This window comes from Vicugna pacos, chromosome 13 (assembly GCF_048564905.1).
Source record: "Vicugna pacos chromosome 13, VicPac4, whole genome shotgun sequence".
NCBI classification, from domain to species: domain Eukaryota; kingdom Metazoa; phylum Chordata; class Mammalia; order Artiodactyla; family Camelidae; genus Vicugna; species Vicugna pacos.
This window is the reverse complement of record NC_132999.1, coordinates 51737191-51750082: the sequence shown is the minus strand read 5'-3', so window position 1 is coordinate 51750082 and position 12892 is coordinate 51737191. Positions and strand designations below refer to the sequence as shown.

General features: G+C 53.6%; 1 protein-coding gene across 4 annotated transcripts in view; it reads left to right on the top strand.

Moving 5' to 3' along the window:
* Positions 1-12892, top strand: part of EPHB2 (EPH receptor B2) — a 176034-nt gene that overhangs the window by 124097 nt on the left and 39045 nt on the right. For all 4 annotated transcript variants that reach the window (XM_072975151.1, XM_072975150.1, XM_072975149.1 and 1 more), the window contains one exon: positions 11813-11968. In XM_072975151.1, coding sequence (XP_072831252.1) covers positions 11813-11968 — 156 coding nt within the window. The remainder of the gene's footprint in view (positions 1-11812; positions 11969-12892) is intronic.

The following is a 12892-nucleotide window of genomic DNA, read 5'->3' as shown; positions in this document are numbered from 1 at the left end:
TTGGAATCTGACGGCCCAGGCACTGGGTCCTAAGTTGGCCTCTCAGAACACAACACCAAAGTAAAGTGGATGGTCTGAAGAGGGGGATCCCTGAGGGGGATCCCCAAGGGGGGTTGGGAGATGCTCCCAGCCCCATCCGGCCATTGCCCCTCTCGTGGCACGAGGACCAGGCTGACGGGCCCTTCCTCAGTGACCTACTGCACCACCTGTCAATACAGCAGCCAGATGTGCCGGGGGACCCGGGCCTGCCCTGCCAGATGTGTCAAGCTTTCCGAACACATCCGGCTTCCCCTCAGGCACGTTGTGATTATTATTTAACACTCGCTTTTCCAGCATCTGTGAGTCCTGAGAATTACAGGCTAGGAGGCTCTGCCATGTCGCTTCAGCTTCAGGTCTGGAGGCCTGGAGCTCACTGATGGTCAAAGGGCCTGTTTTCTCAAGGACCCGTTAAGGCCTTTACAAGCCCTGTTGCAGTGATAGCCTTGAGCTGGGGTGGCCTTTTGTGGAGCTCTGTCTGTCCCCCACTTTCTCACTAGGATCCCATGTTAGCCTGGGGAGGAAGGTGGGGTGTGCAGCATTAACCCCAATTATAGATGAGGGATGTGAGACTCAGAGAGGGACACATGAGGAAGTAGCTGAGCTAGGACTTGAGCCAGGCAGGGGAAACAGCACGTGCAAAGGCCCTGAGGCTAGGGGAGGCATGATGTACGCCAGGACAGCCAAGAAGCTAGTGTGGCTGGAGTGGAGTAGACACAAGGGAGAGTTCTAAGAGGTGAGTTCAGAGAGGCAAAGGGAATACAATTAAATAAAAAAGAATAAGGATAAGTTTAACCAGAGATGTAAAGGGGGCTTTGTAGCCTATTCTTTTTTGCCCCAAGTGAGGTGGGAGCTGTTGAAAGGCTTTGAGCAGAGAAGCAACACACCACTGATTCCTCTTCTGCAGGGTCCCTCTGGCTGGTATGTTGAGAGCAGACTGCAGCCAGAGGAAAGTGAGGAGGTGAGAGGGCAAGGGTGAAAGCCAGGAAGCCAGTCGGGAGGCTACTGCGGTGAGCTGACAGCTACTGCTCCTCTGCCCTTCTTTTTCCCTTCCAATCTGGGTATCAGGACTCCTGGGCTACAGCCCTAGCTCTATCAGCCACTAACTTGCTGTGTGACCTTAGGCAAGTCACTGTCCCTGTCTGGGTCATGTATTCTGGACTCATAAAATGAGGAGCTTGGACCAAAAGATTGTGAAATTTCTCCTGACTTCCAGTGACCCAGGCCCGACCCCCTCCTCCGCCTCTCCAGCTTCATCTCCCATATCTCCCAGACTTGAACTTCATGCTTCAGTGACCCTGAACTATTTGTAGCTACACACACACACACACACACACACACACTTTATGTTATTCGGGCCTCCATGCCTTTGCACAGGCTGTCCCCTTTTCCTGCAATGCCCTCTCCTACAGGTCACCCTGTGCACGGAGAGCCTGTGTTCTTCAGCAGCTCTCAAGCTCGCTGGCATCTCCTCCACAGGCTTCTCCAGCCCACTCCCCTTCCTCACTGTTCTGGGACATCCAGGCAGGCCATACTGTTCTTTAAGAGACAACTGATAAAGTAGATGTGGACTCAAAGCTGGCTTCAAATCCCAGCTGCATCTCTGGAGTTGCCTAGTGTTTTGGACCCTCTGTTTCCCCATCTGTAAAATAGAGATAATTATATTTCCTACTCCCAAGGTCAAGGTGAGAATGCAGTAAGATTGTAAAGCACCTAACCCAGTGCCTGGCATGTGGTAACTGTCTGGAATCTGTGAGGCCAGATGCTAGCTAAAGAGAAAGGGCTGTTGCATGAAAGCGGGGCGAGGGGTCTACCCTGGACAGAGAGGCCCCAGATCTCTGGAATAGCCCTGGTCAGGATCCCAGGACAGCCTCCCAGCAGCCCTGTGGCCCAAGGGGATTCCTCCCCACATCTCCTGTCAGCAACCCCTCCCTCTGCTCACCTCCTCCCTCGGGGTCTGGTCAAAGCTGCCTGCCGGCAGCCACACAACACTTGGAAATATCCTTAATTGCTTCACCAGAGTGGGGAGTCACCCTGCAGGCAGATAATTAAAAAGTTCAGAGCTTGATTAATTGGGAGGAAATTGGAGGAATGGGGCTGCCTGCTGGGCGGGCAGGAGCTCGCAGCCCCTACCATGGGGATGGCATGAGGGAGGCAGGCCAGAGCCGGGACTGGAGGCCCGACGTAGGATCCAGGGACTGGGGAGCCGGGAGTGAAACACTCCTACCCACCCTTGTGATTGCGGGCTTTGGGGTCTGGCTCCCTGAGGAGACTGTGAGTTCGCCCCTCCCTCACGGCCCCAGCACAACTGCGGAGGAGATGTCTAGAGACACAGTGGTCATGGAAGTTCTAACTGCTCCAGGTTTGGAGCCTTCCAGCCTGTTGTTGAGTGAGGTATCACAGAGGGTCTGCTCTGGGCCAGGCTGCAAACAGGACTGAAATGGGGGTTGCCTTCATGGAGCTCATAGTTGGGCAGGTGGGAGGGTGGAGAGACACATGTTAACCAAATGCCAAGAAGGACGAAAGTAGGATGTCTTGAGACCCCACAACTGGGCTCACGAGATGAGCTCTGGGGCCTCTGACATGGTCCGGAGGCCTAGAACAATATCTCCAGTCCACATACAAGCTGGGTGACCTTAAGCACAAGATTGCACCTTTCTGAGCCTCAGTCAGTCAGTCAACAAACACTTTCTGAGACCTCCTGTCCATCACCTATCAGCCAGACCCTGGGCTGAGAAGAGCCAGACCTTGTGGGTATCCACTGCTGCTGGGTTCACGGCCTCATGCAGGAGGCAGACAGGCACACCGTATACTTGTGCAATGGCAGAGGCGAGGTGCTGGTGCTTTGGGGGCACAGAAGAGAGGCCCCAAACCCAGCCTTGGTCGGGGTGGCATCCAAGGAAGACCAAAAGGTGATTTGGGTTGGAGCTGAGATTTGAAGGATAAAAAGGAATTAGCCAGGCTGGAGAGGGAACTGCCTGAACCAAGGCCTGGATGGGAGACCAGGCACAGCCTGCTGGGGAGCTGGAAGCTGCCTCCGGTGACCGGAGCCCAGGGCGCAGCTGGGAGGGTGTGGGAGCTGAGGCTGGCAGGTGGACCATGGAGGGGAGGCTGAAGCAGGTGGGACTCACCACAGGCACCAGGGAGCCATTGAAGGATCTTGAGCAGAGGAAGGATCCCGCAGATAGCCGTGTGGACACTGGCCTGGAGAGGCCCTGGATTCCCCCCTCGGACAAAGAGGAGGCGTGTTAACACAGTTCCTGCCGCTGCCTTCTGACTTCTGTAGTCCTGCCAGCTGCTGGCAGGCAGCCACAGAGCCCAGGTCCCAGCAGGGACAAGCATGGGGAGCCTGGGCATGTGCGGGAGGGGGGCAGAATGACTGACATCCCCTGGGTGGTCCCAGTAGGAGCTAGCACTGCAGGCGGATGACCCTGAGGCACTCTGTGGACTTAACCTGGAAGGCAGAGCCCCCACTTGCGGGGAGGGGGAGGACTGGAAGGGCAAGGGGGCACTCTTCATCAAGCTGGAGCACTAAGGGCCTTGCAGGTGATGTTAAAGCATGGACCATGGGGCACAGGCGCTGCCCCAAAGCCTCTGAGTAGTTTAGACAAGGCACTTCCTTTCTACGAGCCTCTGGGCAGTTTCCTAATCTCTAAAATGGGGATAACACCTCCTGCTGCACAGGGTAACCATGAGGACAGATAAGGTTATAGGCCCCGGAAGCTCCTGGCCCAGCACCAGGCGGCTGCGTGTGGACACACAGCGGTTGGAAGCTCCTCCCCTGAGCCGGGAACTTACCACCTGCTTCCAGCCCAGCCCGGGGGCACTGACTCCACTGGCTTAACTTCAGCAGCAAAAGCAGGAAGCGTGCAAAATGCAAAAGCCACTTTGCATGAGGGAGACCCCCAAATCCTGCCCACTCAGCCACAAGAACACCGCAGGCCCAGCCCTGACTGACGCTCAGCAGGAGCCCTTGCAGATCCACACATCAGATCAGTTTCTCCATCGAGCCCCTGGCTGGGTGCCTGAGTCTGTCCACAGCCAGCATCCTGCAGCTGGAGAGGCCGCAGAGATGGTCCAGCCACACGCAAAGTATGCAGGAAGCGGCCCAGGCCCACAGAGCAAGGGCCCACAGGGCAGCCGAGCCCTGGCCTCCCCACTCTGGGCCCAGGACTCTTTTCTCTGTCCAGACTCCTCTCGCCAACCTAAATCTAGAACCTCCTGGAGATCCCAAGGCAGGATAGTAAGCCAGCTGCCCTTTAAACCTGGCACTGCTGAGCCCGAGACGACTTCCTGGCGCCTCTGCCCACAGTGGGCAGCCGTCAGCCCTGGTTAGAGGAAGGTGTACTGGCTCTGTGCTCAGTTGTGGCCTCTTACAGGTCAGGCCTGGGCCTTTTTTGTCTCTATGATCCAGTGCCTAGCACACAACAGGGGCTTAATAAGTGCCTGTTGAATGAATTCATAACTCATCATCTTCCCAACTGGACCTGTACTCCTGAGGGCAGTGCTACATTTTCTTTGTCTCTGTATCCCCAGGGCTTAGCACAGAGCAAGTGATGGGCCAAGAATGAATGCATATAATAAAAGCCAACGCTTGTATAGCCCTTAACGTGAACCAGGCAGGCACTGTTGCAAGTGCCTTCTCTGTATTAACTCATGTAATCTCAGCAAATATAAGAGCAGTGTCATCATTCTCCTCTGTTACACAGACAAGGAAACAGAGGCACAGAGAGGTAGGTAACTCACCCACAGTCGCACTGTTAGCAAGAGGCAGGCCTGGGATTCTGCCCTGGCAGCCAGCTCCACAGTTCATGCCCAGGTTCAATTTCATCGGGTTCTCAGGAGTGGGAGCTAGACTGCAGTGAGCCTGTCACTCGCTACCCAGAACCACACACAGAGCCCTCTGGTCGACAGGACCCCGAGGAAGACAGAGAAACTCCTTCCCCACCCCCGAGGCCTGGCACACTGGACACATGGGACTCCACCGTGGCACTAGTCGTTCTGGGGATTAATCCAGAGTCTCTGGGAGAAGAAAGGGGAGCAGAGCTGCAGGCCTGCCACGGAGGCTTTGAGGATCACCCGGTGCCAATTAGCAGCCCCACTGTGCCAGGCCCAGATGGAGCCCTGCCTCGGCCTGACTCGGGGCTCACTCGGTCAATTATCACCTATCCCTGGAGCACAGGGGGCAGGCGGGGAGAAAATCTGTTTCTCCGTAATCCTCTCTCCTCCTCCCCGGCTGACTGCCATCCCCGCCTTGGGTTGCCCAGCCAAGGGCTCTGGGCGTCTGCATAAGGCAGGTGCTGGCTGGCGGCCTTGGCTCCAAGTCCTGGGTTTAGGGCCCAGGCTTTGCATCTGCCTTACTGAGTGACCCCAGCAAGCCCTGTCCCCTCAGAAGGCCTGACAAGATGGTCTCCAACCCTGACACTCAGTCACTGGATGATTTCTATATCTAGTAGTACCTGGAATCACAAAGACCTAGAGTGAAACCTCTTCTGCCATTTAGTAGCTATGTGACCTTGAGGCATTCACTTCACCTCATCTGAGCCTCAGTTTCACCATCTGTAAAATGGAGGTGATAATGGTACCAACTTCTGCAGGTGGTCATGTGATTTATTGAGAGACCCATGCAAATCACTTGCACTGCACTTGGCACCTGGAAAGCACATGAGTGGGAATTGTGATTGTCCCTACTTGCTGGATGAGTAATAAGAGCTAACATTTATGTAGCACTTACTGTATGTTTTAAGCCCTTTATGTATGTCATCATATCAAACCCACAGCCCCTCCCTCAAGTTGCTCACTGTCCAGTTAGGGAGATAGAGCTGCCTTCATTCAGCAAACTGAATTAAATGAGCACTTTCTATGTGCCAGACCCTGTACGAGGTGCTAGGAATGTAGAGATTAAAGCCCCAGCCCCTACCTGAACCAGCGTTCACCAACAAGTAGGTGGTCACCTGTGGGTGAGGTCCAGTGGTGGGACGGGCTGGTTTGTACTGGCTTGGCTTGCAAGAGCCGATTCTGGGTATTTTTTCCTGGCTTAGTGTTCAGTTATCTCAAACCGGTAGCTTGAAATTTGCCCTGATGGGAGCTTTTCACCACAGAAATTGGCAAACACAATAAATCAAGGCTTTTTTTTTTTCCCCCTGAACAGCCATTTACCAGCACACCACTGCCCTGTGTCTGGTGTATTGCAGTGGAGTGTGAGGTATCTGCAGTACAGAGTGGAGGGCAGTCCTCCCAGAGGTGCACACATCAGATTCACAGTCCAACAGGGCAGGAGGATGGGGGAGAAGGGCATTCGGGCACAGGGACCAGTGCATGTGCAACCAAGGCATCCAGAGAATTGCAAACAGAAGAGAGAGGTGACAGATGCGGCTGAGAAGCATACAGGACGGCTGCCTGGGACTGAGGGCATTTCTGGGATGCAGGGCTTCCACTTTGAAAACCGGGGATGACTTGGTCACCCTGTGGACAGGCACCTGGGCGGACCCGTGGGGAGAAGAGTGAGAAATGGGAAGGGGTCTGAGCATCAGTAAGGTCTGATGAAACTGACCCGATAAGGGCAGTACCAAACCTGGCATTTACTTGGCTGAGTATCTTCTCCCCACTTCCTCATCTGCTTCTCATGACACCCTGTAAGGGGCATATTCATTCACTCAACAAATATATATTGAGCACCTGCTGTGTTCCCACCACTCTGCCAGGAGCTAGGGAACCAATGAGAACCAGACAAACCTGGTTCTTCTTTCTCTCTCCAGGTACTTCCAGTGCAGGGAAAAGACAGCACATGAGTTTCTAGACTGTTTTCTAATAAAATTACAAACTGTGATGAGGATCAGCGAGGGAAACTGAGGCTGAGGGGGATGGCAGGAAGGGGCAGGAAGACCCCAGAGCCACCCTTGCAGGCCTCGTGAGCCAGAGCTAGGCATGTGCACACCTGCTAACTGAGTGGGGAGCCCCTGGTGAGTTTGAGCTCTGATTCATTCTCATCAGATCACCCCAAGCCATAGTGGAGGGGAGGCAGACAGGAGCAGGAGACCCGTTCAGAGGCTCTCACTGTGTCAACACTGTGCAGGTATCATCAGCTCCTTTTCTGGAGGAGGAGACTGAGCCTCAGAGAGGGCGGGGGACCTGTCTAAGCCCACACACCTGTCAGAGGTGCAGCTGCCCAGGTCTGAGACTTCAGCTCACATTGTTTCCTTCTCACTTCTGTACATGAGACTCGGGTGCTGGCAGGACAGGGCACCTTCCCAGCCGAGAAGCTTGGAGCACACATCAGATATTCCTGATGTGTGGCCCTGGGGCCCTGGGCACTGTGGATGGGCGGCTGCTTCAGGCCCCTCTCTGTGGGAGAAGAGGTAGCTGATGGGAGCTGAGGCCCCAGCACACCCCAACCACACAATACACCTGGGATCAGACTCAGCCTCTGCTGCTAAAGAGCCCTGGTGTCTGCTCCTCTCTGGACCTCAGTTTCCTCAAATGTCCAACAAGGTGGCTCAGCCGCACACCCCCAGCCCCCCACCACGCCCACCCATCACTCACTAGGTACCCTACATCGTATTGGGAGTTTACAGCCCAGCCAGGTACTTACAGATTCATAGGTAATTAAAAGAGACACATCAACCCTTTGTGGGGGCTTAGGGAAGACTTCCTGGGAGGGGTGATAGCTGTGCTGAGTGTTAAAAGGATGTGGGAGCTTGCCTGATGACAAGGGAGGGCCTTCCAGGTAACAAGGGCAGGAGGGACCAAGGCCAGAGGTGTGGGGGTGGGCCTGGGGGCACCGTGTGTGGAGCATCAGGTACAGGGCGCGGGGTGGTGGGCAGTGCCAGCCCTGGGGCCCCGGGCACCCTGAGGAGTTTAGGGAGCTGTTGCAGATTTTCTTTTCAAATAGGAGTTTTATTTATAATTCACATGCCATACAAATCACCTGTTTAAACTGTACAGTTCACTGACTTGTAGTATTTTCACAAATTGTGTAACCATCACTACAATCAATTTTAGACCATTTTCATCACCTCAGAAAGAAACCCTGCACCCATTAGCAGTCACTCCCCATTCTCTGCTCTCCCAGCCCCTGGCAACCACTAGTCTGCTTTCTGTCTCTATAGATGTGCCTATTCTGGACATTTTCATATAAATGGAAGCATACACTATGGCCTTAGTGAAAGTGCTTCTTTCACTAAGCACAACGTTTTCAAGGTTCATCCCTGATGTAGCATGTATCAGTACTTCATTCCTTTTTATGGCCAAATAATATTCCATTGTATGCCATTGTGGATTTTTAAATGACACAGAAAGGTTTGCACTTTAGAAAGCTGGCTCTAGAGGGTGGGCAGGAGGAAGCCAGATGGCCTTGGAGACGAAAGGCTAAGGAGTGGGTGGGAGGAGCTTTCTGGATGCCCTCAGGGGTGGGTGGACAGCAGAGAGGAGCCAGGACTGGGCATTGCTGAGGAGGGAAGACCTGGTAATTGATTGGCTGCAGGGGGTGAGGGGAGGGAGGAGGCACCAGGGTTCCTGGTGACCAGGTGGAGAGCAAGGCCACTTCCCAAGACAGAAGTGTGGGTTTATGAAGCACGGTGCCTATAGATACAGAGGCGTTGAATGCCTGGTGGGAGGGCCAGCGGGTAGCCAAGCAGCACACCTAAAGAGGGAAGGCTTCTGGAGGAGGCAGCCTAGGGAGCTGGAGAGGGGGCCAGGACATGGTGATGGGAGCGGACAGACAGGGAGGCGGTCCAGATGGAGGGGCTGGCACAGCACGGAGGGGAGAGTGGGCAGCCACCCACCAGCCAGGCCCATGGAACTGCCAGCAGATGGAAGAGGCGTGCTAAGCTGGGCATGCTCTTGCCTGAGAGGGAGCCAACAGGATCATGGTCTTGGGGCCGAAACCTTTTGGCATCTATCAGGATGGTCCTAGACCCTTATAGGAGCCCTGAATAATCCCCATTCTACAGCAGACGAAACTGTGGCTCAGAGAGGTCAACTGCTCAACTGGAGCCAAGGCTGCAGCCTGAATGTCTTGATGGACAGTGCCAGGATGGTGAGGCTGCCCCTGCATCCGGTCAGCAGGGAAAGGCTGGTGCCATGAGGAAGGTGAGAGGGAGAGGGGGCAGGAGGACTCCAGGATTCTAGAGCCAGTGCAGCAAAATGCAGAAAGCCCTGGACAGACACCCAGGGCAGGAGCTGCCAGTCCTGGCCCAGCACTCATGGACTATTTTTGCCACAACATAAGTCTCTTGAAGGCAGAATAGTGTGGTGGTTAGGGAAGTGGCCTCTGGGGCGAGACCACTTGGGGTGGAATCCCAGCTCTGCCAATGTAAGCCCACATCCTCAGAAAGTTAGTTCACCTCTGTGCTTTCTTTCCCCCCATCAGAAAATGTAGGTGATAAATCACCTCCGTCATAGGGCTAGGCAAGGTGTGGACGAGTTACTAGGACAGCGCCAGTACTTAATAAGTACTCAGTCAACTAAACATTGTCCGCTTCATATTTATGCTCTGGAGCCCTGGTTTCCCCATCTGTAGGACAGATGCCCTAATAACTCCCCAGAGATACTGCCATCCTCCTTGTTGGAGTCACATAGCCTGGTTGGTTGGATGCATCAAAGTCCTGTCTTCCCCTCTTCTGGCAACTCCTTAAGGACTGGGCTGAAGCTGGCTCTTCTCCAAGATCCCCGCAGGACCTGGTCAGGGTGTCATCAGCCAGGGTTGCAGGATTAGGAAGGTTACCACCTTCTGGAAGCTCCCTCCGAAAGGCAGGCAAAGTAGGTTCCCAGGGGTCTGGGGGTGCTGTTTTCTAGCACCCCGGGGGGAATGGTCCTTGGCTTATTTACTGAGATTGTAACTGCAACCCCTCCCTGACCCTGCACCAGGCACTGTTCATCACATGCAGTCCTCATGGACACTTTATTGGGTAGATGCTTTCTTACCAATGAGAAAACTATAGCTCAGAGAGGTTGAACTACCTGTCTGAGGTCACCCAGCAGATTGGTATTTGAACCAGATACAGTTTAATAATGTCAGGAATTGTTCTGGGTAGTTTTGCCTGAATTAACCAATGTAATCCTCGCAATGACTCTAGGAGGTAGATACTATTGTTCCCATTTTACAGATGAGGAAACAGTTTACGTAACTTGCTCAAGGCCAAATGGCTGGCATAGGTGGAGCTGGGATTTGCCAGGCAGCCTGCACACTAACCACCATTTCTCAGTGCCTTTCTGCTTACATGATCTCCAAAGCCCATTCTCTTTCCACTTAAGCAGGCAGCTTCAGGAAGTATTTATGGAATGCCTGCCAAGTGCCAGGTTCTGTGCTGGGCACAGGGGAAGGAGCTGTGCGTCAAACATGGCTCCGATCCTGGGGTTGCTGAGAGCATGGCCAAGAGATCCCTTTGATGAATAACCATCAGGGGAGTAAAGCACTCTGGACTCATCATGTACGACCAAGGAGGGGCAGCATCTCTGAGGCTGGAGCTGGTTAAGGGGTTAGGGGGAGGGCGATTTGCTCAGACTTGGATTTGGAAGATAAGCTTGAATACTAGGGCTGGAAAAATGATTGAGGGAAATTTATGTGAGCCATTTAGATATGAGGAAACTGATGCTCAGAGAGGCAGAGTTGCTTGCCAAAGGTCACACAGCACATGGACATGGAATGTGATCCAGGTGAGAGCCCCTGTCCTGTGGACAGTTCAGCCACATTTCATCCCAAGGAGGAACTTGCCCATTGCAAAGCTCAGCAGAGCTAAGATTATGAACCCCAGGAAGCGAAAGAAGAAACAGGCCAAGAACAGGGCAGAGCCTAGACCCTAGGCCTCCTGATTCCCAGCCCAGGGCCAGGAGGAAGAGGCGGGTGGATTTGCACACAGGCCCACACAGGAGTGGTCACCTCTTGAAGAACCTAAGCCTTGAACTTCAGGGCCTGAATCCAAAGCCTGAGCATCCTCCCCAGAGCAGGGAAGAAAGCCAAATCCCCCAGGGGAGCCCAGCTTGCCGAATGCCCACCAAGTGCAAACACTGCCCTCCTCAGGCTGTCCCTGGTACTGCAAGTCCTCTTTATTCTAATAAATTGATCAACCACCTGCTATAACAACAACTGCTAGTCATTTGGGCACCTGTACTGTGCAAGGTCTCATGCCATGTGCCTTACATGCTTATGCCAAATGCTCACAATGGCCTGCAGAAATCGGTCTTAGAATGATGATTTTACTAATAAAGAAACCAAGCCTCAGAATGGCTAAGCCACCTGTTTGGGCCGCACAGCTAGGAAAAGGTCAAACTGGGACTCAGACCAGGTCTGTCTGCTTCCAAAGCCAGCATTCTTTCCTGTTCTACCCCATCACCTCTCTACCTACCTGTGCTGTGCTAGGACTTTTCTCCTCTAATGTAATCATCTCCATCATCTGGAACCCAGGAATCTAGTGACAAGAGTCAAGGCCCAGCCAGCCATTAGTAAACAAGACCAGGCCGTGGGCACTGCCCTAGACCTCTTCAGACTAAGTCAGGATTGGCCCTAGAAGCTGTGGCACTGGCATAGGTGAGGAATGATTGCTAGGGGCCCCAGCTGAACCCACAGACAGCTTCAGAGACAAGAAAGCAGTCAGCCTGGAACCTTCCAGACACAGCTAGGACTGCCACGTTGGCAGCTGGAGACTCCCAAGAACTTCAGGCGATGGGGTTTCCCATCATGACACTGCGCGGTCCCTCCTTATGCTGCATGATCCTCCCATGCCTCTCTGAGTCCTCATCTGGTTTCCCCAGTGACTCTCCTTATCTTCTCTCCCAGGTTGTCCATCTGGAACCTTCAAGGCCAACCAAGGGGACGAAGCCTGTACCCACTGTCCCATCAACAGCCGGACCACTTCAGAAGGGGCCACCAACTGTGTCTGCCGCAATGGCTATTACAGAGCAGACCTGGACCCCCTGGACATGCCCTGCACAAGTACGTCCAGGGCCCCAGGAGGGCAGTGCCTGACCGAGTCCCAAGCCCACCTGCAGAAAAGCTCAGAGTGAGAGCAGGGTGGCTGTCTGGCTATAGTCAGCCTTTCCTAAGTGAGGAGCAGTCAGTTACCTGGTGGGAGGGGAAATGGAAAAGTGCTTGGAAAGGACTATCCTGGGGTAGCTGTGCTGCCAACATGCAGATACCACGGAGCTGGCATCTGGCTCCTTACCCCCTTCTGCTCAGTCACATGGAAGATGAAGTCAAGGTCTTGATTCACAAAAGGACAGAGAACGGGAGGCCTGGCAGAAGAAGAACCCACATGAGTGGTGTCTTTGGTAGAAGAGGCGCCCCAGTGTTCTGCCCTGGCAGTGGCTCCGTGAATCATAGGCCAAGGTTCTCTACAAGCAGGGTGACTACAAGGGCAGTGTTACAACCCCGGTGTCAGACAGGAATGGCAGTCAGCTGCAAGCAGCAGAGAGCTGACCCCAGTGGCTTAAACCATAGGGATTTATCCTCTCATACGATAGAAGCCCAAAGATAGGCAGCCCTGGGGAAGTGGGGCAAATCCATGAAGCTCCCTAAGACCCGGCTCTTTCTTCTGCTGTACCATCCATAGCATGTGGTGTCTACCCATCAGGTCATTTCACAGTCCAACATTGCTGCCAAAGCTCCAGTCATCACACACATTCTCGGCAGCAGAAAGAAGGAAAGGGATGAAGGGCTATGTTACAGCTGTCTCTTTTTAAGAAAAAGTTCTAACCAGCAACTTTTGTGAATCATTAGCCAGCACTTAGTCACAGAAGGCTGGGAAATATAGCCTTTAGCTGGACATATTACTACCCTGTATTAAATTGGGTTCTGTCATAAGGGTAAAAGGGGAAATGGACATTGGGTGTATATAATCTACAACACAAAAAGACTGTC